Raw genomic sequence first — 25,469 nt, 5'->3', positions numbered from 1 at the left:
CAGGTGTCTCCTCAGTTTGGGTCATATACAATTTAAGTCTTTGCAAAGTGTTAGAAATATGTTTTTCTCATTTCCCTAGAATCCACAAATTAGTGATAGACAGTGCTCTCCTTGAGGATGAAGGTGATTATGTATTTACACCAGATGCCTACTCTATTACTTTGCCTGCCAAAGTTCGTGTTATTGGTGAGTAGATAAAAGAAACCTTTGCAGAGTTGTGTTCTTGTGTTTTTTTTTTGTTTGTTTGTTTGTTTTGACTTTTTTTGGAATTGTAACATATTCAAAACTATATGATGTTGAAAGAAAAAAATACATAATTGGTATTAATCACTAATCATAATTGTTGATTCTTTAGAAGTCTTACAATGAAGTAATTTTGAACATTAACTAGGCACCATCAACATTACATTCTCTTTGGCCAGATAAAATATTGGTTACTACCAATGTTTAGCACTAGCCAAGAACTAGCCCAGATATTTACATGAAAAGGACTGTCTGATAACAAAGGCCATGTTTAATATTCCAGATCCTCCTAAAATCAACCTAGATGGTCTTGATGCTGACAATACAGTGACAGTAATTGCAGGAAGCAAGCTTCGTCTAGAGATTCCCATCACTGGAGAACCACCTCCTAAAGTCATTTGGAGCCGAGCAGACAAGGTTTGTTCTACAAACACACACACACACACACACACACACACACACGCACACGCACACGCACACGCACACACACACACACACACACACTGCCCTCCCTACTCCCTGCCCACCATTACTCAGATGAAAGAAGAAGGCAAATAAATGTACAGGGGTACAGCAAAGATGTAATTCCTTTGATAAAGAAAGATCACTGATTTTCAGGCAAGCATAATAGTTTTTCATGTACTTTTCATATTTCTGACTACCTACTATGTGACCAGGCATGTTTTTATGTACAGTGAACAAAATTCCATCTTTCATTTTAATGAGTGTCAGGGAATGGCGTGGGAGAGAAACAGACAATGAAATATTAAATAACTAGATGGACAAAATTATTTTGCATAGTAATAAGTGCTATGAAGTTTTAAAAAATAGGTTAATATTATGATCAAGTGATTGTGTGGTAAATGACAACAGACTTTCTGAATGACAATAAGGAATTCATTATAGAAGATCAAAAGAAAGATATTTCCAGGTGAAGTCAATGCAAGTGCAAAGGACCAAGGGAGAAAATGAGCTTGATGTGTTGGAGAAATAGAAAGAAAGCCAGTGTGGGTGGGGCAGAATGAGGAAAAGAAAAATAAGGTTGAAGTGGTAGAGTTGTGCCAGCTCAAGTGTGACTGTGTCACTTCCTATATAAAATGTTTTACAGGCAGTAAAACTGTTCCATATGAAACTATAGTTATGGATATATGTCATTATAGACTTGTCAAAACCCATAGAATGTACAACACCAAGAATGACCACTAATGTAAACTTTGGACTTTGAATGATAATGATGTGCCAGTGTAGGTTCATCATTTGTAATAAATGTGCTGCTCTGATGGGGGATGTCAGTACTGGGGGAGGTTGTGCATATATGGGGCCAGGGGTTATGTGAGGACTCTGTACTTTTCCGTTCAGTTTTGCAGTGAACCTAAATTACTCTAAAATAATTTATTCATCATCATCATCATCAAAGAGTTGGAGAGTGTTTCCTCCTTTTCTGTTTTCTGGAGGAACAAAAATATCACTGAACTATGGGACAACTTCAGGCAGTCAAATATAAGTGCAATTGGAGTCCCCAAAGAGGGGGACAAAAAAATATTTAAAGAAATAATGGACAACATTTTTCTAAATTTGATGAAAACTACAAAATGCAGATACAAGAAGCTCAACAAAAACCAAGCACAAGGAGCATTAACAAAATAACACCAAGACCCATTGTAATCAAATTGTTCTATACCTGTGATTAGGAAAAAAAAAATCTTAAAAGTAGATGGAGAAAAAAAGTCACATTTAATACACAGGAACAAAGGCCAGGATGACATCAGATTTCTCTGGAGCAAGGCAAGTAAGAATACAGTGGAGCAACATCTTCAAAGAAAAAAAAACCTGTTAATCTAGAATTGTGTACTCAGTGAAAATAGTTTTCGGAAATGAAGGCAAAATAAAATTATTTTCAGATACATAAAAGCTGAATGAAATCATCACCAGCAGACCAGCACTACAAGGAATGCTAAAAGAAGTCTTTAAGTTAGAAGGAAAATGATAGCAGATGAAAACATTTTCACAAAGGAACAAAGAGCATCAGGAATGGTAACTACATGGATAAATATATGTTTTGTCTTATTATCTAAGTCTCTTAAAAAGATAATTGAAAATAGTAACAATGCATCTTGTGGTTTATACCATAAGTGTAAGTAAAATTTATGACAATAAAAACCTAAGGACAACAGGGGAGAAATGGAAGTAAGGATTGGGAAGGGTAAAATGGAAGTATTCTATTGTAAATTTCTTTTGTTATACATGAAGTATTATAATATCATGTGAAGGTAGACTGTGAAAAGTTAAGGATGTGTAATATAAACTTTAAAGAAACTACTAAAACTTAAATAAATTATTTATATCTTATAAGCCAACAAAGGACATAAAATACAGTCACAAAAAATATTTAATTAATCTAAAAAAAGGCAGAAAAAAAAGTACAGAGAACAGATGGAACAAGTAGAAAACAAACACCAAAATATAAAATTTCAAAGAAAAATGTATAAATTAGAGATTTCAATACTCTTCTCTCAATAGTTCATAGAACAAGAAGACAACCATTAAAAATATAGAAGATTTGAAAAACATTATCAACCATCTTGATGTAATTGACATTTATAGAACACTCCATTGAACAAAGCAGAATGGACATTATTTTAATATGCCTATGGGAAATTTACCAAAATAGACCATAAAAAACTCTCAATAAATGTTAAAGAATTTAAGTCATGCAAGGTATGTTTTCTGACCACAATGAAATTAATTACAAAGCAATAACAGAGATATAGCTGGAAAATTCCCAAATATTTGGAAACTGAGTAACATTCTTCTAAACTCGTGGATTAAAGAAGTAATCACAAGAGAAATTAGAAAATCTTTATGAATGCACTACGTAATCAGAATTTGTGAAATGCCACTAAATCAGTACTGAATAGCCTTCTATCTATGAAAGAAATGGACTTTGTAGTTAAAATTTTTTCACAAAGAAAATCTCAGGTCTAAATGGCTTTATTGTAGAGTTCTACCAAATATTTAAGAAAGAAATAATACCAATTCTACACAAACTCTTCCAGAAAATTGGAGCAGAGAGAACAGTATGCCCCCACTCTTGAAGGCCAGTATTATTCTTACAGCAAGATCAGAAAAAGACATTACAAGAAGAGAAAAACTACAAAATATCACTCATGAACATAGATGAAAAATTTCTAAACAAAATTTAGCAAATTGAATCCAACAACATATAAAAGGAATAATGTTTTATTATGACAAGGTAGAGTTTATCCCAGGAATGCAAAGGTTGGTTTAACATTTGAAAATCAATTAATATAACTTACCATATTAATAAACTAGGGGGAAATTATGATCATATCAATAGATACAAAAACATTTGAGAAAATCCAACATCCATTTCTAATATCTCTCAGCAAACTAGGAAGTGAAAGGAACTTCCTCAACATGATAAAAGACATCCATGAAAATCCTACAACTATCATCCTACTTAATATTGAAAGGTTGAATGCTTTGCCCTTAAGATCAGGAACAAAAGAGAGAAGATGCCCACTCGCACCACTCTCTTCAACATTATACTGTAGGTTCTAGCCAGGGCAATCAGGCAAGAAAAAGAAACAAAAGATGTCCATATTGGAAAGAAAAAGTAGACCTGTATTTATTTACAGATGACAATCATAGATGCAGAAAATCTGCTGTAACCTACAAAAAAAATCTATTAGAACAAATGGTCACAGTAGCCTTGTTTATAATATCCAAAAGTTGAAAATAATGCAAATGTCCATCAATAGGTGAATATATAAACAAATTGTAGGATATTCACACAATGGATTACTACTCAATAAAAAAGAGTGAATTACTGACACATGCAACAATATGGGTGAATCTCAAAGTAATTATGCTAAATGAAAGAGGCTAGACAAAAAAAAAAAAGTATTTTTAAAAAACCATTTTAAAAAACTGACAATACCAAATACTGACAAGGATATGGAACAATTAAACTCTTATACATTGCTGGTGGGAATGAAAAATGGTATGTCCACTGGGGAAAACTGTTTAGTAGTTTTTATAAAGTTACACTTACCACAAAACTCTACAGTGCTATTCCTACGTATTTACCCAACAGAAATGAAGACATATGTCCACACAAAAACCTATACATGAATGTTTATAGCAGCTTAATTTATAATTATTAAAACATGGAAACAACCCAAAAGTCCAGTGGTACAAACACACAGTTTGTACATACATATACCAACTGCATATATACTATACAATGGACTGCTCTCAATAGTAAAAAGGGATGTACTAGTAGTAATACATGCAGCAACATGGATAAACCTAAAGAGCATCATGCTAAGTGAAAGAAGACAGATTTTGAAAGCTATACACTGTTTGATTCCATTTATATGGCATTCTGAAAAAGGGAATACTGTAGGGACAGATAACAGACCCATGGTTCCCAGGGATCAGAATGTGGGGTGAGTGGGTGACTGCCAAGGAGCATGAGGAGGTGATGGAAATAGTCTGTTATCTTGATTGTGGTGGTGGTTGCACAATCACGTAAATTTGTCAAAATTCAAAGAACTGTACATCTAAAAAGTGTGACATTCACTCTATGTAAAGTATAACACAACAGCAAGCAAAATATAGAAAACTGAGGAGGGTAATGTAACACCATCTTAAATAAATATTCTTCTTTTCACATTGAAAAAAATTTTATAATCTCAAGATTAGAATTTTGCTAATATGATGAAATTTTGTTCTGTTAGAAAACAGAATTATGAAAACTATTTCAGGTATTCTTACTGTTGTCAAATTTTTGTTATTGGGTATTTATGATTCCTAACCCAGAGACAAAGGAGGAGAGAGCAGGAGTAGACCTTCTCTGTTTTGCCTTTTTGCATATTGGCTGTTCATAGTCATATAGAAAATATTAATGACCTGAGAATGAATAAAATGTAATGCTGCTTTAAATTTCTGGTTTAAGATAAAAAGAAGTGGAGAAGAAGGGGGAGGAGGTGGTGGAGACAAAGAAGAAAATAAAGGAAAGAAAACATGATAGAAGGCTCAACCTCACTGTCTTTACTTTGGGAATTAGATGTTCATTCTTTTGTGTGCTATTGGGAGGGGAAAAAAAATCAATACTCAACAACTTGTATAGAAAATTGGCATTGTGGCCTTCTTCAAACCTTTTCAATATTTGTAAATTTTCAAGACATCTAAGAAAATAAAAAATCATAATTTAGTTTCTAAAATGAATTTAAGTATTTCTAATTTCATATACAAAGAGACTCCTCTAGAATGACACTGCACTCATATTTTTAGTCTTCCAACTTTCTCTTTGGTGAGTTAATGGTTAGTGGGCTTTAGAGTCAAATCTCAGTTTCACCACTTCTTAACCATGTGGCAGCCATGGCCCACAGTTTTCTCGTGTGTAAACAACATGATAATACCTTTGTCCTTAGAGTTGATGAAGAATTAAACCTAGAACATGCATTTTAGACATTCATACTATGTCCAGCTTAAGTTCCAAGGCACTCTGGAATAGTCCTGGTTATTGGATGGATCATGCACATTTTATTTCTTTCCTCCTTAGGCTATTATGGAGGGCAGTGGCCGGATAAGAGCAGAATCTTACCCTGACAGCAGCAGTCTGATCATTGATGCAGCTGAAAAAGATGATTCTGGTGTTTACAACATAAATCTGAAAAATGAAGCTGGAGAAGCACATGCTAGCATCAAGATTAAAGTTGTGGGTAAGTCCTCTGGATCACAAAACTTTGAGAATCAAGTTGACGTGTCCAGACCCAGAGTAGACTTTGTCAGCTCTTGATTCTCTCAACTTTTCCAATTAGCCAACAAAGAGAAACATAGGAGAGCTATCTTTGACAAAACACTATCTTTCTTTTTCTACTTCTTTTCTTCGCCTTTCTCTCCTTCTTTCTCGCCTCGCCTCGCCTCTCCTCTCCTCTCCTCTCCTCTCCTCTCCTCTCCTCTCCTCTCCTCTCCTCTCCTCTCCTCTCCTCTCCTCTCCTCTCCTCTCCTTCCCTCCCCTCTCCTCCCTTCCTCTTCCTTTCCCTCTTTTTGTTGCATGGAGGACACACTGCAGGAATGAGTAGCTGAGGTAGCCATTTTAGGTTGCTGGTCATTAATTCTCCACAGTCATACTCCCTTTCAGTGTCTTCGAAAGTTACTGAAACACAATTGCTAAATAGTTTCCCATATCACAATCATTGTAGAGAAGTAAGATGTGTTTTGGTTGGTTCTTAGACGACCATCTAAGTGAATTTTTCCAAAGCCTGAAACCAAGTGAAATGAATCTAGCAGATTATTGATCCAAGGTTTCATGATCTGTTCATCTCACTTTAGTTTTTCCTTAAATGTATTTCAAGTTGACCGAAAACTAAGGTCACTTTATCAGGCACTGAACTAACTATATTTACAAAACATGGTAACTTGCCATTTCTGACTTGGATTTTTACTAGTCAACATCTTCAGTCTTCCAACTGATGTAAAATTTATAATAATCAGTCCTTGATTCAATTCTACTGGAAGTTTACTTTGTAGTTAGAAAACAAAACAAAACAAAGACACATCCAACATTTAGGCAATAATTTCTTAGTTACTGTTTTCAAGGTAAAGAACAAGAGTCTTGGATTCCATGTATGGCTTGTTCTCTAATGTTGTGATGATAGTTTAAGGATTTTTATTTTTATTTGGCTTACCTTCTCTTATTTCATATGAAGCATGACTTTTTGCCCAAGTTAGTTACTAAGTGCATTTCAGTAAACATGAAAAAGTACTCAGAAATAACACTGCTTCTCTGATCTACATTCTCCAATTAACCTACATTCTCCAATTAATATTTTTCATCTCTCTCTCTCTCTCTCTCTCTCTCTCTCATATTTTATTCTATTTTTTGTTTGCTACAGACATCCCTGATCCTCCAGTGGCACCGAATGTGACAGATGTGGGAGATGATTGGTGCATCATGAACTGGGAGCCTCCTGCCTACGATGGAGGCTCCCCAATTTTAGGTAATTACAAGGTAGTCAGTCTGTGGAACTTCCACTGGAGTTGGTGTCCTCTTTACGCACTTTAGTATAGAGTACATTAAAAATAGGGCATTTAGAAGAAAAACTACTATACTGTATCTTTATCCATTCAAAGTGAAGTATTTTGGGATGTTGTATAAATACTTGAGATTTTTTAATAGCTCTGATAAATATTATCTAATTGACTGTTCTCTTCTTTGGTTGACATTTATATCCAGTATATAAATTTGAAATACCATGAGTCTAACTATACTATTAAGTAAACTAGTTGGTAAATGTCTCATTCCACAGAATTATGTCTATGGAGAAATTTCTTTTATAGTTAAATTCTTAGAAGAATTTGCTTCCCCTATGGAACAAGAACTTTTTTCTACTTACTAATAATGAAACTCAGAAAAACTGGTAATTTCCCCTTTTATACATACATTGCTGGGATTCAGAGCCAAATCTATTGATCAACTATACCAATTACATTAAGTTGGTAAGACCTACATATTTATGATCTATTTTTCTTCTTGTACAATTTTAATTTTTTGTACTCCTGCTATTTTTATCTATCTCCTCTGATGCTAATATTTGTATCCCCTATAATCTCTCTCAAACAACTGATGAAATAAAGTGGGTTACAAATACATACATACATGACTCTTTCAGAAAATTTAAGAACTTCTAATATTTGACAAAGTTTAATTTTGGAGACCAGGATAAAAATCTGAGTTCCTATTTTGTGTCACCTGCAGGCTACTTTATTGAGAGGAAAAAGAAACAAAGCTCCAGATGGATGAGGCTGAATTTTGATCTCTGCAAAGAAACAACTTTTGAGCCCAAAAAAATGATTGAAGGTGTGGCCTACGAGGTCCGCATCTTTGCCGTGAATGCCATTGGCATCTCCAAGCCCAGTATGCCCTCCAAGCCTTTTGTTCCTTTGGGTGAGTCAAGAGAGATGTGTCTTTGTCATGGGAATCATTGCCCCAGATCATGACTGCTTCCTTCTGACCTATCACTGGAGCAGATCTGGAGGCCTCTTGAGTGGTTGGTGAACCACTTGAGGAGGTTGGAGGTGGTTCTGAGCAATTTTCTGTCTAAGAAATTAAAAAACAATTTTGGTAGAGTTACATGTCTTCATAATGTAGGCTCTGGAATTCACTACCAGAATTCCAGTGACAGCTGTGGGTAGCTGTGGTTTCCACTCCCCTCTGAAGACGTGTTGCTGAACCCACTGACACATGACCACTCTCCATTTGTCCCTCCAAAGGTATAACCCAGCACCTTGGTGCCAAAACTGTAACTAAAACAAATGAGATCTGTTCAACAAAGCACAGTTGGAAACTAGGCTTTGCTTTACAGTCATACCTTAAATGTTATCTATGAACCAAAAATGTCAGTTCAGCAAAGACAAAGAAACAGACTGTTAAAAAAGAAACAGACTGTAAGAGGTCTTCACTATTTGCACTTTAAAATTAGAGAGTTATGAGAAATTTACTCTAGATCATTAAATCCCCAACTTTGACTTTTTCCAACTTCCTTGGGCCTCCCAGCTACCCACACTATCCTCCCAAATTGGAGAGAAAGTGTGGCAGCATTTCTAAAATTTTCCATGTCTAGCAGACCTTTGCCTAACACACAGCATATACTCAAGGAGTCAGGAGTCTTCATTAAATTTTATTAAGACGTGGGTCTTTTGTGTATATTTTTGTTTGCATCCCAGCTCATTTTATCACCATTCCTTGTGCCATAACTCTGTAGGTAATAATGTCTTTTTTTCTGTGTCTTTTATCTTTGAAGCTGTAACCAGCCCTCCTACTCTTCTGGCTGTTGACTCTGTAACTGACACCACGGTCACAATGAAGTGGCGGCCCCCAGACCAGATTGGTGCAGCAGGTTTAGATGGCTATGTGCTAGAATATTGCTTGGAAGGAAGTAAGTACGATTCGTAGTGAAAATGAATACCTGCAACAATAGGTGAGATATGCTCCCCCTTCTTTTGTTTCTCTTTCTTGGGAACTCATCTCCTTCTCACTGAAAACGACAATAAGCCAAAGGTCATCCTTCTAAAATGGATAAAACTGTAGCCCTTCTTTGGTACTTGAGGCTAACAAATTGAGATCTCAAAAATATCCTAGCGAGGCTGCCCAGTTGGATGATCTAAGACATAGGAGGAAGGGATGCTGACAAAACTTCAGGGACTTCCATTTCTTTAGTTGGTGGAATTAAGTTGTACCAAAGCAAAATAAGAGTCTAGTTAGGATGCAATGAGTTGGAAATTCTAAACCCTATACTGAGCAGAGAGGTCAGCTATCAAAAGAGCTGCCTATTTCTGGGTAATAAAGAGACTGTATATATGGCTATCTGATGATCAGCCCCTGCCTTCTTAAAAGGAGAAGAGGAATGGGGAGGGGGAGGGGAAGAGGAAGAGGAAGAGGAAGAAGAAGAAGAAGAAGAAGAAGAAGAAGAAGAAGAAGAAGAAGAAGAAGAAGAAGAAGAAGAAGAAGAAGAAGAAGAAGAATAATTAAGGACAACTTTCAATGTTTAAAGGAAGCAGCATTAAATCCCACATGGTGTAAGAAATAGTTTCAATGTGTGGCTTGGGTATATAAAAATTTACTGGCTTAAATTTAGGAGCAGAAGAGAAACAGGAAAAAAATTGCTAATAGAAATAATAGAAAAAGAGAAAATGATGCAAGAAAATGTGGGCCAGAGTGTACCTAAAAGCAAAAAAGATGTGAAATTCACTGAAAGCATTTTGTGTCTTTGATTTCCTACTTGTCATGATTTGAAAAATGTGTGATTCAAAATGGCCCAGCTCTGGACTCAGGCTCTATCTTAGGTGATGGTAAACCATCCACCAGGGAAATGCGTTCATATCTCCACATATGACGGGCTAAGACATAGCCCTTAAGAAAACTCTTTGGACTCCAAACTTGAACATGGATCTTACTCATATGAAGCAAAGAGAGACCACAGAACACATTTGAGATATCAGGAGTGTGAACATAAATGCACCACCCCAGGAGGAAAACCTCTATGCAGAAGAAACTTCCTATGAAGAGAAAACTGCTGAGAAGGAAATTCCCAGCCCCTGGATTGGGGCACCCGTGAAAATGACCACTGTTGGTTGGGAGGAAAGAAGAGGAGGGGGGATGAAGCATCTTTATACCACTCGGTTCCATTTACACGCGCTGTGCTCACAGAGCACTACGCTTATTTTCCCAGGGCTTAGAGAGCTACTAACCCAAACCAGTGGGGACAGTAGAAGAAGTTCTCAGAGTTATCCCAGCATGGAAGGGGGGCAATGTCACTCATGCAACTGGTAAATTCTTGGGAGCTTCAGAATATGGTTTATTCCCATTCCACTCCCCTACCCTCATTTCAAAAAATCACGAGCGCTTCACTCTGTTGTTTATATTGCCCAGCCAGCAGAATTTCCCAGTGTTGTGTGTGTTTTGGCTGCTGACCAAGAACCTTGTATGTATGTATGAAACAGAGCAAATTCTTTACTCTTTTCTTTCTGATAGGTTTAAAAAGTAAGAAGATACAGCAAAATGATAGATGGCTGTCATTTTGATGTTACCCACCTTAGATAAAATACAACGAAGTGTATTTTACATGATTTTGTGTGTGGTCTGTGTAGATATATATGTATATACACATATACATATGTATATGTACACAGTCATTATTATGTATATACTTTGCCACATAACGTTTTGGAATTAGCTTTCTATGGAACTTGTATCTTTCTTCTTGCAGTCTTTTCTTACTTCCCTTTTGTGGCTGCCCTATTCTTCATTCTCTTTTAATGGCTGCTGTCCTCCAGACTAATTTTCTGTAGTGTTTAATGCTTTTCAACCTGTCAGGTTTTATTCTGTAAGAGAATTCTTTCTTCTGTAAGATCGTGTGTTGGTTTGGACTCTGCCTTTCTCTCTTTTTTTAATGCCTGCAGCATTTTACTGTTTTCTTCCTTCACTCTATTTCCTTCTTCTCTTTTATCCCCCTCAGTTACCGTGGTTCAAATGTGAAGGGATCGGCTGTTTTTGTTCCCCTCTGATCTTGTTTCGTCCTGTTTTCTCTTGAAATATTTCTCCTTTACTAGTTCTTCACTCTTTCGTGTACGTTTTTTGTCTCCTATTTTCATTTTTTCATCAATTGTCTCTTGACTATGAAAATAACAACGCAATAGCTCCCCAACCAACCATTAGCTTAAAGATGTATCTCTTTTTCAAAATCCTAAGTAATTTTTGTCATCCACATGATCTCTAAGCTACAAGGATATTCTGGCTTCCTGCCCCTATACCCTGATACTCCTAGAAGTTTTGGAATGAGACAGAGGGGAATATTCCAAGGGACGCAGGGGACTGGGGGCAATGCAGTCCCCAGTCCCCCGATACCTACACAGTCATCACCCCAAACCATTGGGATATGCCCATGACCACCCTCTGAGCCAGCAACATTCACTTCACTCATGTGAAACAGGGACCAAAGGCAGGCTTGATTTGTTTTCTTGACCAAGAGCTTGTTGTCATGGCAACCAGAGGCTGCCTCACCAGCTGCTGGGGCAGTTTTCATTTCCATTGAGAACTAGAGCCCTGGTAAGTAAGACAGGGCTGGCCTCATTAGGGGTACCCTCACTCCCAGACTACTGCACAAGCCCCACCATTGGAGTACTCCATCCCCTGGGGACCCAGAGGACCCTCCCAGGCTGGGTGACAGGGACAGGAGTAGGGATAGATTGTTCCACTGTGTGCTGCTCCCCTGTAGAATCCAGGACCTGCCCCTCCTTTCTCTTTAGGGACTTGCTTTGTTCTTCTCTACCTCTTGCTCCCTCAGCTGGAGGTGCCCCATCCTCCTTTCTCCTCCTCTTCTCTGTGCGAGGTGCCTCAGGACAAAAACCACAGTCTGAACAGAGCAGGCAGTGCCTCTCCTGAGGGATCCCCCTCCTAATGTGTTTGGTCTCTTCCGTCACTGCTCTGAAGACACATATCTTTGCATACTTTGCATACTTTACTAACAGAGAATGCTGACTACTGATAACGATATTATTCTGGTGTGAAAGTGGGTGTCTTTAATTAATTTTAATGACGGATTCTCAAAGGTACATCAGCAAAACAGTCTGATGAAAATGGGGAGGCTGCATATGACCTGCCAGGTAAAGTATTCTATGAAAGCTCTCAACCTTTCTTTCTCTATGATAAAGTTTCTGGAATGTTCCATGACCAAATGTGAAGTACACCCACCCTCCACGCACCCAAAAGAAGTCCTTAGAGATGCAGGGGGAGGGCAGGCAGTTGAGTTAATAATGTGGGATCCAAGCTTTGTTGTTGTTGTTTTTTCCTGGAATGGGCTTACTGAAGACAAACTTTTAGAAGCTGAAGTACTTATTAGCCATGGATGCTGGGTTTACATTCTCTCGATGTTGTAGACAAAGCTATAAAAAGCTTTTAAGAAGTCAGAATTTTTGATTGAGGTGAAAGAATTGTGCCAACTCCTTACAAGGTCTTGGTTCCTGAGCTGTGTTTCCACTTTCCGTGGATATGTGCTTCTCTTCTTCATAAATGAGAGCCTGATCACATTCCCTATGCTCATACGAGTGTCCATAATAATAAACCAGCCGAGATAAAGTAGAGACGTTATATGACTATAATGGTTGGCATCTCATTTGTAAGAATAACATTTTCCTGTTTTTCTGAACTTTAATATATATAGATAGCTAAATATCATGGTTACCTCCATCATTATAAAACTGAATTGGAATAAAACTCCTGCCAGATTCTTGGGGACCGTTACTGTTATGCAGGAGACCCTAGTATCTGAATAAAAGGTTTTTCAGAAATAGCAGAATCTGATTATCCTTTTTCCTGTTCTTTAAGTTAGCAGTTCTAGGATGTTTTTCATTTAAATAGGAAAAATGCCCACCCACGTAGTCTGAGTCCAGGCCAAATGATTTAATTATGAGTAAAATAGTAATGTTGAGTCAACTGTATTGGTTAGGGTGGTTTTTTCACTAAACATCGTTTCTCCTTTTTTTAAATGGATTTTAGCTGAGAACTGGGTAGCTGCGAACACAGATCTGATTGACAAGACCAAGTTCACCATCACGGGTCTGCCAACGGATGCAAAGATCTTTGTGCGTGTGAAGGCTGTGAATGCAGCCGGTGCCAGTGAGCCTAAGTACTACTCTCAGCCCATCCTTGTGAAGGAAATCATAGGTAGGTGGCAAGGCTTTCAAAACTTTGTCTCCATTTCACGTTATTTGCTTTTGTTATTGTTAACCCCTTTCTCAAAACTTCCTAGTTCATTGTCTCTCCTTTTGATATTATTTAACGACGTCTCCTGGGAGTTAGAAATGAATAAAACAGCTCTTTGCAGGCAGTGTGGATGTCAGCCCTGGGGTTTCTAACTTGGTATGAGGACCAGTTTGCCAGCCTCACCAGGTTCCTCAACACTGACGTTGAAGAGAAAGAGTGTGGATGTAGCAGTGCAAGCAATTCCTGCAGCAGCAACATGGCTCGAGTGGGTCTGCAAGGTCACAATCATTTTCATAATAACGTGAACACATAATAATCTGCTCCGAAGGTGTAAAAGCAGTGCCTCAGCTTGGATCAAGTCAGTGCCACAAACTGGTTTAGTCGTTCTTATCTTCCTCACCACCGTGCACTTGCAATGAAAATAAAAGGGCCAATTTTGCCTTGGAGTGTCCTTGATGTGGCATAAAAATTATTAATGTTATCAAGCTTGGTCCTTGAGTACACATTTTTCCTATACTCTGTGACAGTGAAAAGTATGTATAAAGCCCTTGTGTATAATGGTTGTGACTAGGAAAAGCCCTGGTGCTACTGAGTTAGAGGCTGAACTACTGACTTTTTTCATGAAATTCTATTTTTACTTGAAAGAATGACTGCATGACAGACAATGTCTAGTCAGACTGGGTACCTGGCAGACATTTTCTAGAAAATGAATGAAGTGAACCTGTCAATTCAAGGAAACCTTTTTGTTTTTTAATTTTGTTTTTTATTAGTTTCAGGTACACTAGACAAAGTAATACTTAGACGTTTATCATTTATATCCCTCACACTGTGTGAACCCCCCTACCCCTATCCACTATCCCTCTGACATCGCGCAGAGCCATTACATTTCCACTGTTTCTGTTCCTAATGCTGTACTCCGCTTCTTGTAAGTATATACATACATATATATATATACATATATATATATATATATATATATATATATATATATATATATATATATATATAAAATTATAGTTGGTGTTCATTATTGTTCAGCTTCAGGTGTACAGTGCAGTGATCAGGCATCTACATCATCCCTTTGGTGGTCTCCCAAATGGGACATGTGTCCATCAGATACCCTACAAAATCTTTACATTATTGATTACGTTCCCCAAATTAATTTTCAAAACCCCGTGGCCATCTTGTGGTTACCAACTGTTTTCTAATCCCCTCACTTTCCCCCTACTCCAGCCCCCACCCATCTAGCAACCCTCAGTTTTTCCTCTATGTCTCCAAAACTGTTTCTGATTAGTTTATTCACTTATTCTTTTCTTTAGATTCCACATATAAGTGAGATCATATGGTATTTGTCTTTCTCTGACTTATTTCACTTAACATAGTGTTCTCTAAGTCCATCCATGTTGTTGCAAATGGTAAGATTTCTTTCTTCTTTATGGCTGCGTAATACTCCACTGTATAAATGTACCACAGTTTCTTAATCCAGTCGTCTGCCGATGGGCATTTCGGTTGTTTCCATGTCTTGGCTATTGTGTATAGTGCTGCAATAAACATAGGAGTGCATAAAGATTTTTGAATTGGAGTTTGGGATTTCTCCAGATAGATACCTAGGAGTGGAATTGCTGGATCATAAGGTAGTTCCATTTTCAGATTTTTGAGATACCTCCATACTGTTTTCCATAGTGGCTGCACCAATCTGCAATCCCACCAACAGTGCACAAGCGTTCCCTTTTCTCCACATCAGCGCCAGCACTTGTTGTTTGTTGATTTATTGATGATAGCCATTTTGACAGGGGCGAGGTGGTATCTCATTGTGGTTTTTATTTGCATTTCTCTGATGGCTAGTGAGGTTGAGCATTTCTTCATATGTCTATTTGCCATCTGTATGTCCTTTTTAGAAAAACGTCTCTTCATGTCCTCTGCCCATTTTTTAATTGGGTTGTTTGTTTTTTTGGAGTTGAGTTGAGTGAGTTTTTTATAAATTTGTGATATTAACCCATTATCAGATATATCATTGGCAAATATCTTTTCCCATTCAGTAGGATCCCCTTTTGTTTTATTGATGGTTTCCTTTGCTGTGAAAAAACTTTTTAGTTTGATGTAATCCCACATGTTTATTTTTTCTCTTTCTTCCCTCGTGCGAGGGGATATATCAGTAAAAATCTTACTCCGAGTAATGTCTGTGAAGTTTCTTCCTATATTTTCTTCTAGGAATTTTATGGTTTCAGATCTTACATTTAAGTCTTTAAGCCATTTTGAATTTATTTTTGTATATGGTATAAGGAGGTGGTCCAGCTTCATTTTTTTGCATGTGTCTGTCCAGGTTTCCGAGCACCATTTATTGAATAGACTGTCTTTATGCCACTGTACATGCTTGCTTCCATTGTCATAGATTAAATGGCCATATAGGCATGGATTTATTTCTGGACTCTCTATTCTGTTCCATTGATCTATGTGTCTGTTTTTATGCCAGTAGCATGCTGTTTTGATTACTGTAGCCTTGTAGTATAATTTGATGTCAGGTATTGTTATACCTCCCATTTTGTTCTTATTTCTCAAGATTGCTGAGGCTATCCGGGGTCTTTTATGGTCCCATATAAATTTTAGGATTATATGTTCTATTTCTGTGAAAAACGTCATTGGTAGTTTGATAGGAATTGCGTTGAATATGTATATTGCCTTAGGCAGTATGGACGTTTTAACTTCCTATCCATGAACATGGTATGTGTTTCCATCTATTTGTATCTTCTTTCATTTCTTTCTTCAGTGTCTCATAATTTTCTGAGTACAGATCTTTTACTTCTTTGGTTACATTTATTCCCAGGTATTTTATAGTCTTTGGAGCAATTTTAAATGGGATTGATTTTTTAATTTCTCCTTCTGATGTTTTATTATTGGTATATACAAATGCAACTGATTTCTCAATATTAATTTTGTATCCTGCTACTTTACTAAATTCATCTATCAGATCTAATAGTTTCTTGGTGGAGTCTTTAGGGTTCTCTCTATATAGTATCATATCATCTGCATATAATGACAAGTTTACTTCCTCCTTACCGATTTGAATGCCTTTTATTTCTTTTTCTTGTCTTATTGCTGTGGCAGAACTTCCAGCACTATGTTGAATAGAAGTGGAGAAAGTGGGCAACCTTGCCTTGTTCCTGATCTTAAGGGGAATGGTTTTAGCTTTTCCCCATTGAGTATGATGTTAGCTGTGGGTTTATCATATATGACCTTTATTATCTTGAGATATGATCCCTCTATTCCCACTTTCTTAAGGGTTTTTAATTATAAATGGCTGCTGGATTTTATCAAACGCTTTTTCTGCATCTATTTATATGATCATGTGATTTTTATTTTTCATTTTATTAATGTGGTGTATCACATTAATTGATTTGCGGATGTTGAACCACCCTTGCATACCAGGGGTGAATCCCACTTGATCATGGTGTATGATCTTTTTAATATCTTGCTGAATTCTGTTCGCTAATATTTTTTTGAGGATTTTTGCATCTATGTTCATTAGCGATATCGGCCTGTAGTTTTCTTTATTTGTGGTGTCTTTGTCTGATTTTGGGATCAGGGTGATAGTGGCTTCATAAAAAGTGTTTGGGAGTCTTCCCTCCTTCTGGATTTTTTGGAAGAGCTTGAAGAGAATAGGTGATAATTCTTTTATGAACGTTTTGTAAAATTCACCTGTGAAGCCATCTGGTCCAGGGCTTTTGTTTGTTGGGAGATGGTTGATTACTGATTCAATTTCCCTGGTGGTAATCAGTCTATTCAGGTTTTCTGTTTCTTCTTGAGTTAGCCTTGGGAGGTTGTACACCTCTAGAAAATTGTCCATTTCTTCCAGGTTGTCAAATTTGTTGGCATGTAGTTGCTCATAGTAATTTCTTAAAATTTTTTGTATTTCTGTGGTGTCTGTTGTCATTTCTCCTCTTTCATTTCTGATTTTATTAATTTGGGTCCTCTCTCTCTCTTTTTTAATGAGTCTGGCTAAAGGTTTGTCAATTTTGTTTATTTTTTTTCTCTAAGAACCAACTCTTGGATTCATTGATCTTTTGTATTGTTTTTCTGGTTTCTATTTCTTTTATTTCCACTCTGATCTTTATTATCTCCTTTCTTGTACTCCCTTTGGGCTTATTTTGCTGTTCTTTTTCCAGATCCCTTAAGTGTGAAGATAAACTGTTGATTAGTGATGTTTCTTGTTTCTTTAGGTAGGCCTGCAATGCTATGAATTGCCCTCTTAAGACTGCTTTCGTGGCATCCCATAAATTTTGGGTCGTCATGTTTTCATTTTCGTTTGTCTCGCGATATCTTTTGATTTCTCCCTTGGTCTCCTGCTTGGCCCATTCATTATTTAGTAACATGTTATTCAGCCTCCATGAATTTGTGTGTCTTCCAGTTTTTTTTCCTGTAGTTCATTTCTAATTTCATAGCACTGTGGTCAGAGAAGACAATTGGTATGATTTCAATTTTCTTAAATTTATCAAGACTTGTTTTGTGGCCTAACATATGGTCTATCTTGGAAAATGTTCCATTTGCGCTTGAGAAGAACGTGTATTCTGCAGCATTGGGGTGAAATGCTCTGAAAATATCGATTAAATCCAAGTGGTCCAATGTATCATTTAAGGCTGTTTCCATATTGATTTTCTGTCTGGAAGACCTGTCCCTTGTTGTCAGAGGTGTGTTGAAGTCCCCTACGATGATAGTGTTACTGTTGATCTCTGTCTTTATGTCAGTCCACATCTGTTTTATATATTTAGGTGCTCCTATGTTGGGTGCATTGATGTTCACTAGGGTTATGTCCTCTTGTCAGATTGAACCCTTTATTATTATATAGTGCCCATCTTTGTCTTTTAGTATTTTCTTCATTTTAAAGTCTGTTTTGTCAGAAATAAGTATTGCAACTCCAGCTTTTTTCTCATTTCCATTTGCATGAAATATCTTACTCCAACCCTTCACTTTCAGCCTGTGTGTGTCTTTTGATCTGAGGTGAGTCTCTTGTACACAGCATACACAAGGGTCTTGCTTTCTTATCCACTCAGCCACCCTATGTCTCTTGATTGGAGCATTTAAACCATTTACATTTAAAGTGATTATTGATAGGTAAATAGTTATTGCCATTTTTAAATTTGTAGTTAGATTGTTTTCATCTTTCTTCTATTTACAGAAATCCTTTTAGTATTTCTTGCAATGCTGGCTTGGTGGTAATAAATTCCTTTAGCTTATTCTTTTCTGGGAAGCTCTTTATCTCTCCATCAACTTTAAATGATAGCCTTGCTGGATAAAGCAATCTAGGCTGTAGGCCTTTGTTTTCCATCACTTTGAGTATCTCCTGCCACTCCCTCCCGGCCTTCAATGTTTCTGCAGAAAAGTTATTTGATAGTCTTATGGGAGTTCCCTTGTACGTAACCCTCTGTCTTTCTCTTGCTGCTTTTAGGATTCTTTCTTTGTCTTTAACCTTTGCCATTTTAACTATAATGTGTCTTGGTGTGGACTTGTTTGGGTTTATCCTGGTTGGAACTCTCTGCACTTCCTGGGCTTGTATGTTGGTTTCCTTCATCAGGTTAGGGAAGTTTTCGGACATTATTACTTCAAATATGTCCTCAATCCCTTGCTTCCTCTCTTCACCTTCTGGTATTCCTATGATGCGCATGTTGTTGTGCTTGATGTTATCCCACAGGTCTCTTAAACCATCTTCATTGTTTTTTATTCTTTTTTCTTTTTGTTGTTCTGTTTGGGTGATCTCTACTAACTTGTCTTCTAAGTCGCTGATTTGATCCTCTGTTTCATCTAACCTGCTGTTAATTCCTTCAAGTGAGGTCTTTATTTCGGTAATTGTGTTCTTTAGTTCCAACTGGTTGTTCGTTATGATTTCTCTATCCTTCTTAATGTCGTCTCTAATCTCCTTAAACATTCTTATCATCAGTATTCTGAACTCTGTCTCTGATAGGTTGGTTACCTCTGTTTCATTTGGTTCCATTTCTGGAGGTTTCTTCTGTTCTTTTATTTGGGACATGTTTCTTTGTTTCCCCATTCTGGCTGACTCTGTGTGTTTGCTTCGATGTATTAGGTAGATCCCCTAGAGTTCTTAGTTCTTGCTGGGTTATCTTATGTAGTATGTGTCCTTTATATTTGACTTGCACTACTTCGTTCTTTTCCTCTGCGTGTGCTCCAAAGGTGACTCTTGCATTGTGTATATTGTCCTGTTAAAGAAGATCTTTAATTGCTTTTTGCTTGTGAGTAGGTGGGGTTAACTCCTAGGCTGACTAGTTGTGAGACTTGGCTCTGCCCACCGCAGGGTGTTCTGCTGCATGAGGGTTGACTGCTTAAATGTGGTTTGGCCTCTATGGGCCCTTGTGCCTGTAGAGAATTCCCTCTGGGAGTGTCACTTATAGGTCAAACCCGGTAGTACTCTGGTTTGGTCTGGAGTTGGCCTCTGGGTGTGTTGAATCTTGTGCCTCTTAAGCTGGGCCCTGGTAGGGCAATTTCAGAACAAAGCAAATCACCAAGCACAACAACAACAACAACAATAACAAAAAAATCAAATACATTCACAGGTAAAAACAACCGACAACCCCCACTCAACACAGGCAAAGATATCAAAGATATAAAGACAAAACAAAACAAAACAAAACAAAAAGCAGCACCAGTCTTGGCTTAAGCCCACCAAGTAATCTCCAAGTTGTCCTCTGCGGTACCAAAGAGTCCCCTGCGTATTGTGCAGGCAGAGCCAGTCACCTGGTGCCCAGAGTGACGTTGGGACTGCAAATTTAGATGTGTGGGGCTGAGGGTCTAGATGGTAGTTTTTACAAAGCCAGTGCAGTTTCTGCCCTTGCCTGCACATATGCACACTGAGAGTAGCACCACCAGCCCTGTGTCCAGTTCTCCTGAGTCTTAGGGCACTTCTTCCGTGTGTGTGTGTGTGTGTGTGTGTGTGTGTGTGGTGGGCAGGAGATTTCTGAGCTGCTGAAAACCCAGAGCTGCGTCTGCCGCCTACTGCTGATCCCTGGGAGTGTCTCTGCAGTTGTAATTGCCCCACCCTAGGCAGGCCAGAAAGGGTGGGGGCCGGGATGGAGGGGTCTTCTCTCTCCCAGCCCAGCAGTTTACACTCTTCCCACAGGCCAGAAAAGGTGGTGGTTGGGGGTGGTGGAGTCTCTTCTCTCCTAGCCCAGCAAAAATCACACTCTTCCCAACCTCTTCCCTGGGTCAGAGCTGCCTGCCAGTCTTCCCAGAGCCTGAGCACTAAGGCTCCTCTGTAATCTGACACTACTCCTCAGTTCAGGGGCCAGAGGTAGGATTGGAAGAGCGGCGGGGGAAGGGGGGGGGCCCAGGTATGGATTTTGTATCCTTTGTCCGGCCTAGGGCTTAACTAGAGGTATCAGCTGAGGTTATTGCCTGAAATGCTGGATATGCTGCCCCCTCGGCGGGAGAGATCAGCTGTGGGATGCAGGGAAAGAGCCCATCTCCTGGCTTTTGTGTTCTCTGTTCCGTCCTGGGATCCCCTGCGTCTCTGCAGCTGCGGATGTCGGCTGTGTTTCCACAGCCACAGATGCCGGCCGCGTTTCCACAGTTGCAGATGGGGCCACGTCTCCACTCTGCTCCCTTCCCTCTTCCCCTGCTCGCCCAATTTGCCCACCCTCAAGTAATCCTTGCACGAGTCTCTTAGCTGTTCTGTGTGATGAGCAGAGAGTCCTTTGATGGGTTATAAATGTCCCGTTTCTGATAAGATTCGGAGGAGAACTCAAAAAGTGCGCCCCGCTGCCGCCATTCCTATGACGTCCTATCTCCAGAAAAAATTTTGAGAGTAAGACCTATGTTGTTTTTGCCCAACCATCACGCATTTGTCATTCTTCTGATAGCAACACCTGGATTTTCCTTAAGGAACACCCCTCACCTCACCACTGTCAGTCCAGGTGGCCTGGGTGGGCTTAGCCCAAGATCCAAAGATGGGAAGGAGGGAGGAAAACATTTTATAGTATTTGTTGTCAATGAAAAAATGTGAGCTTTTAAACAAAAATTAGAATTTTGGAGAAGTTGTATTCACCACCGTGGACTTGACAGCTTCCCAATACTTACCAACTGTTCTGATGAAATATGTGGTGATATTAATGGATGTAATTTTGGGTATTGAGTAATGGAATGTGTCAACGTTGGGAAGATCTGCAATAATTCAGTGAAGCAGTATTTTGTAAATGACCAGTACATGTTAAAAAATCATGCGTAGGTAAAAGGTACATTTAAAATGCATGCTAGACCAATGGATTTTAATGTAACAGAGTATGAAAAATTCGTTGAAATGTTTTCAGAATCCACACTGCAGCTAACCTTTAAGAAACTACAGTTTACCGTGGTTAGTGTTAAAGCAAAGAGAAATGTCTACAATTGTCTGAAAAATGTATTCACAGACTGGAGGTATACATATTTTAATAAACTTTTCTTCAAACTCTTCAACAAATACAACATACGGCAACAGATTAAATGCAGAAACAAATATGAGATGCCAGCTGTCTCTATTTAGTCAGACATTAAAGAAATTTGCCAAAATATGAAATAATGCCACTCGTATCACTAATTTTTTGTTAATGTAAAATATGGTTGTTTCCATTAAAATGTTATTGAGATTATTATTTTACATGAATAATTAAATATTTCAGAATTTCTCAGTTTTTATTTCTAATATGGTAAATATTGACAGCAACAGCCCAAATAAGCAAAATATTTTTGAGGCGTTCTTGATAATTTTTAAGAGTGGTGAGGTGCTGAGACCAAAAGTTTTGAGAATTACTGCTCCAGGGGAAAGTACAGTGGATTGGGGGCAGTGCCTGGATATCTGGGTCTGGACCATGTTCTGCCACAGACTTATAGTGTGACTGCCTGAAACATTTTGGGAGTGAGTTAGGGGATGGATGGATGGATGGATGGATGGATGGATGGATGGATGGATGGATGAGAACATGAAGCATGCATGTTTTCTTAGTAGATTCTGGTGACAGTCTAGATAAGTTGACTCTTGTTTCCATCATTTACTAGCTATGTGGTCTCAGGCAAGAGACTTGATCTTTCTGAGCCTTAATTTCTTTATCTGCAAAAGGAGATAATAGTAACTTACCACATCAAGAGGTGTGAGAATTAAATAAATTACTCCATGTTGTTTGCCTCATAGAGTGCTTGCCACGTAATAAGCCCTCAATGTGTGTTAGCTCTTATTAAGATAAGGTTCACTTTGCTGCAGGACCTTGCTGATTCTCCTTTTGATGTAGGTGATGTAGGATCTGCTGGCAGTTTCTGAGTGTGGGCCGGGATCTTGTCTCGTGAAGCCGAAGAATGGAAACACAGACCAGGGAGAGGGAAAAAGTTTTTAAAAAGAGGACAGTATATTAGAGGCAGGAGAAGATGTTGCAGCTCCTGAGTGGGAGGGGGTCCTGAATGGGGGTGCCCCATGACTGAGGCAAAAGCTCTTACTTTTATACCTTCCCTTGCCTGCTTGGGGAAGGGGAGCTGTTTGGAGAAGGGAACTATTTGAAGAAGGGAACTGGCACCTAATGAAATTCGTCTACGAGGTTTGTTATGCTTGCCCATCCTAAAGGAATTAGCAAAGTAACCCACTCTTTATCTATCAGATCTGCTCCGTTTGTCAGGTCAAAATGAATTTTATGATTTACCTCAAGGCCTTGTTACATTATGTCCTGGAGCGAAGGAGTGATTTCAAAACCTGACGTTTTAGGATATAGCTGTCTTTGTTTATTCCACCAGGGCCTCCCTGTCTACCTAGGGACCTGCTAACTATCCTGTATCACTTTTCCTCACACAAAGTTAGGGAATTGAGGATCTCCAGGTTCTCTTCCAGCTCCAGCATTCAGTTGTCATATCATCATCTCTAAAGTTTATTGAGCACCTACTATGCTCAACCATTAGGCTAAATGCTTTACATGAACAGCTTTATTTAACCCTCATTACAGTCCTACAAATTGGATGCTGTCATCATCTTGATTTTAGAGAACAGGAGCCTGAGACCACATCTACGGTGTGTCTGATCTAGGACGCAAACCCAGATCTCTGACTGCGGTCCCTGCTTCTAGGGAAGCACAGGCACTGAAGGCTGACTCCAGGTTCTAATCCTGGCTGTGTCACTGAGAGCAAGTTACTTAAAGTCTTGTGCTTCGGTTTCTTTGTAAAAGCAGCACCTGGCCCTGAAAGTGGCTATGAGATTCAAATTGGTCCCTTCATGAAAAGCATGTAGCCCAGTGTCTGTCACATACTGAGCACACAGGTGAGGAGACCGACTTCATTCCCTTTGACTCCCTGCTTCTGATGGGTGTGCAGCAACATTTTCTACTATCTTCATGATGTTTAATCAATACATAGTAAACATTAATGACCGTAGGCTAGGGCTGCCTATTCTGTATTTCGCTGCAGTTACATACAGAGAAAGTTACTATCAAATTCCAACAGAGTTACCTCAATGGCAAGTGCTAGGTGCTAAAACATTTTTGTTTTGTTTTGTTTTGTTTTTTTTCTGGTGAAAAAGACTGGGAAGTCCTGCCAGCTAATGTCATCTCTGTACATTTTTATGGAACATTCATTGGAGAATATAGTCACTGTTGAAAACTATGAAAAAATAGGTCCCAAGAGTAAATTTGGTGTTTTTCTATAAAGTTGCTTTAGGCTTGTCATGACAATAAAAATAGGAAGTTGCAGTAAAATCAAAGAGGTCAAGGATAAATTTTATTGCGTTACACTGTTAAAACATCTCTTTGAAGAAAATGTTTGGAACCTAAGCTACCATATATAATCTGTTAGAGGCACATCTAAGATTTTACTGCCGAGACACACGCGTAAGGATATCCCAGTGAGTATCATGACAATATGCCAATGAACGGCTATTTCCAGTGTACGATACTGATCACGAAACTGTGCTATTCTCCTCTCACTCAGAGCCTCCAAAGATTCGCATCCCAAGGCACCTGAAGCAAACCTATATCCGCAGAGTTGGAGAAGCTGTTAACCTGGTTATACCTTATCAGGTAATAACTCAGGGGTTGCTCACTTTCTCTTTCCCGTGCTGGGGTGTTTAAGAAGTAGAGGGAGATGCTGTATTATTTAAGTTCATCATGAGTCAGGATTTCCTCAGAGGGTGATAGGTAAAGAACGGAAGAGATTTGGGGAGTGATAAACAATCTCCTACTATAAAAATAGAAAAATCTATAAAACCGTCATAGATTTTTCTTCTGCATGAGACACATGAGATTGAGTCTTGTCTGAAGCCCAGGGACCGTGGTGGGACGTGGAGGAAACCTCCAGGGGATACCCAAACAAGAAATGCTTGAAGATTCTTTCTGGTCCTGTATATCTATAAAACTGATCTTCATGTCAAGTCACGTTCTCAAGATTAACAGTCAGGAAACCACATATGCTTACTTCCCACAATTACCTAAATCAAACTACAGTCCAGTAAGGGGGATAGCTGAAATTTGATATCTCGATGCCATTAACTGAAATAACTGAGCATTGTTAAATCATTGCTCCAACAAAAGATCTGTTGTTTACAAGATTAACCAGGCTTTGACTATAGTAATCAGTTTCAGACACACCACACACACACACACACACACACACACACACACACACACACACACAGCTCATTCAAACCCGTAAAAACCAGGCTTACTAGACCGTCCGTTCAGGCCATCGTCATTGCACTCGGGCCCACGCCTTACAAAAGGCAGTCATCTTCCACATACACAGTGCATGAAATCGGAATGAAAGCCAAGCAGGATGTTAGTGTAAACACAGCAGAGGAGGAAGGAGATGACTTGGCAAGGTTTCTTCCACTTCTCTCCTCCCAAAGCCTCAAATAAAACTGGGAGTTGGGACAAGGCAGGTACTTGGGATGCAGACCCAGCCCTGGACGGGGGCTGCTGAATCG

General features: G+C 38.6%; 1 protein-coding gene across 11 annotated transcripts in view; it reads left to right on the top strand.

Moving 5' to 3' along the window:
* Nucleotides 1-25,469, top strand: part of MYBPC1 (myosin binding protein C1) — an 89,594-nt gene that overhangs the window by 48,495 nt on the left and 15,630 nt on the right. For 6 of the 11 annotated variants that reach the window (XM_019732089.3, XM_019732093.3, XM_019732090.3 and 3 more), the window contains 9 exons: nucleotides 80-186; nucleotides 527-660; nucleotides 5,834-5,993; nucleotides 7,170-7,274; nucleotides 8,033-8,221; nucleotides 9,078-9,212; nucleotides 12,385-12,438; nucleotides 13,331-13,498; nucleotides 24,479-24,567. In XM_019732089.3, the coding sequence (XP_019587648.1) occupies nucleotides 80-186; nucleotides 527-660; nucleotides 5,834-5,993; nucleotides 7,170-7,274; nucleotides 8,033-8,221; nucleotides 9,078-9,212; nucleotides 12,385-12,438; nucleotides 13,331-13,498; nucleotides 24,479-24,567 (1,141 nt within the window). The remainder of the gene's footprint in view (nucleotides 1-79; nucleotides 187-526; nucleotides 661-5,833; nucleotides 5,994-7,169; nucleotides 7,275-8,032; nucleotides 8,222-9,077; nucleotides 9,213-12,384; nucleotides 12,439-13,330; nucleotides 13,499-24,478; nucleotides 24,568-25,469) is intronic. The other 5 variants (XM_019732101.3, XM_019732098.3, XM_088797286.1 and 2 more) reach the window with 1 other exon arrangement.

The sequence above is a fragment of the Rhinolophus sinicus genome, chromosome 1 (assembly GCF_057876585.1).
Source record: "Rhinolophus sinicus isolate RSI-liver-muscle chromosome 1, RSI-T2T, whole genome shotgun sequence".
Taxonomy (NCBI): domain Eukaryota; kingdom Metazoa; phylum Chordata; class Mammalia; order Chiroptera; family Rhinolophidae; genus Rhinolophus; species Rhinolophus sinicus.
This window is presented reverse-complemented; position numbering and strand designations above follow the sequence as displayed.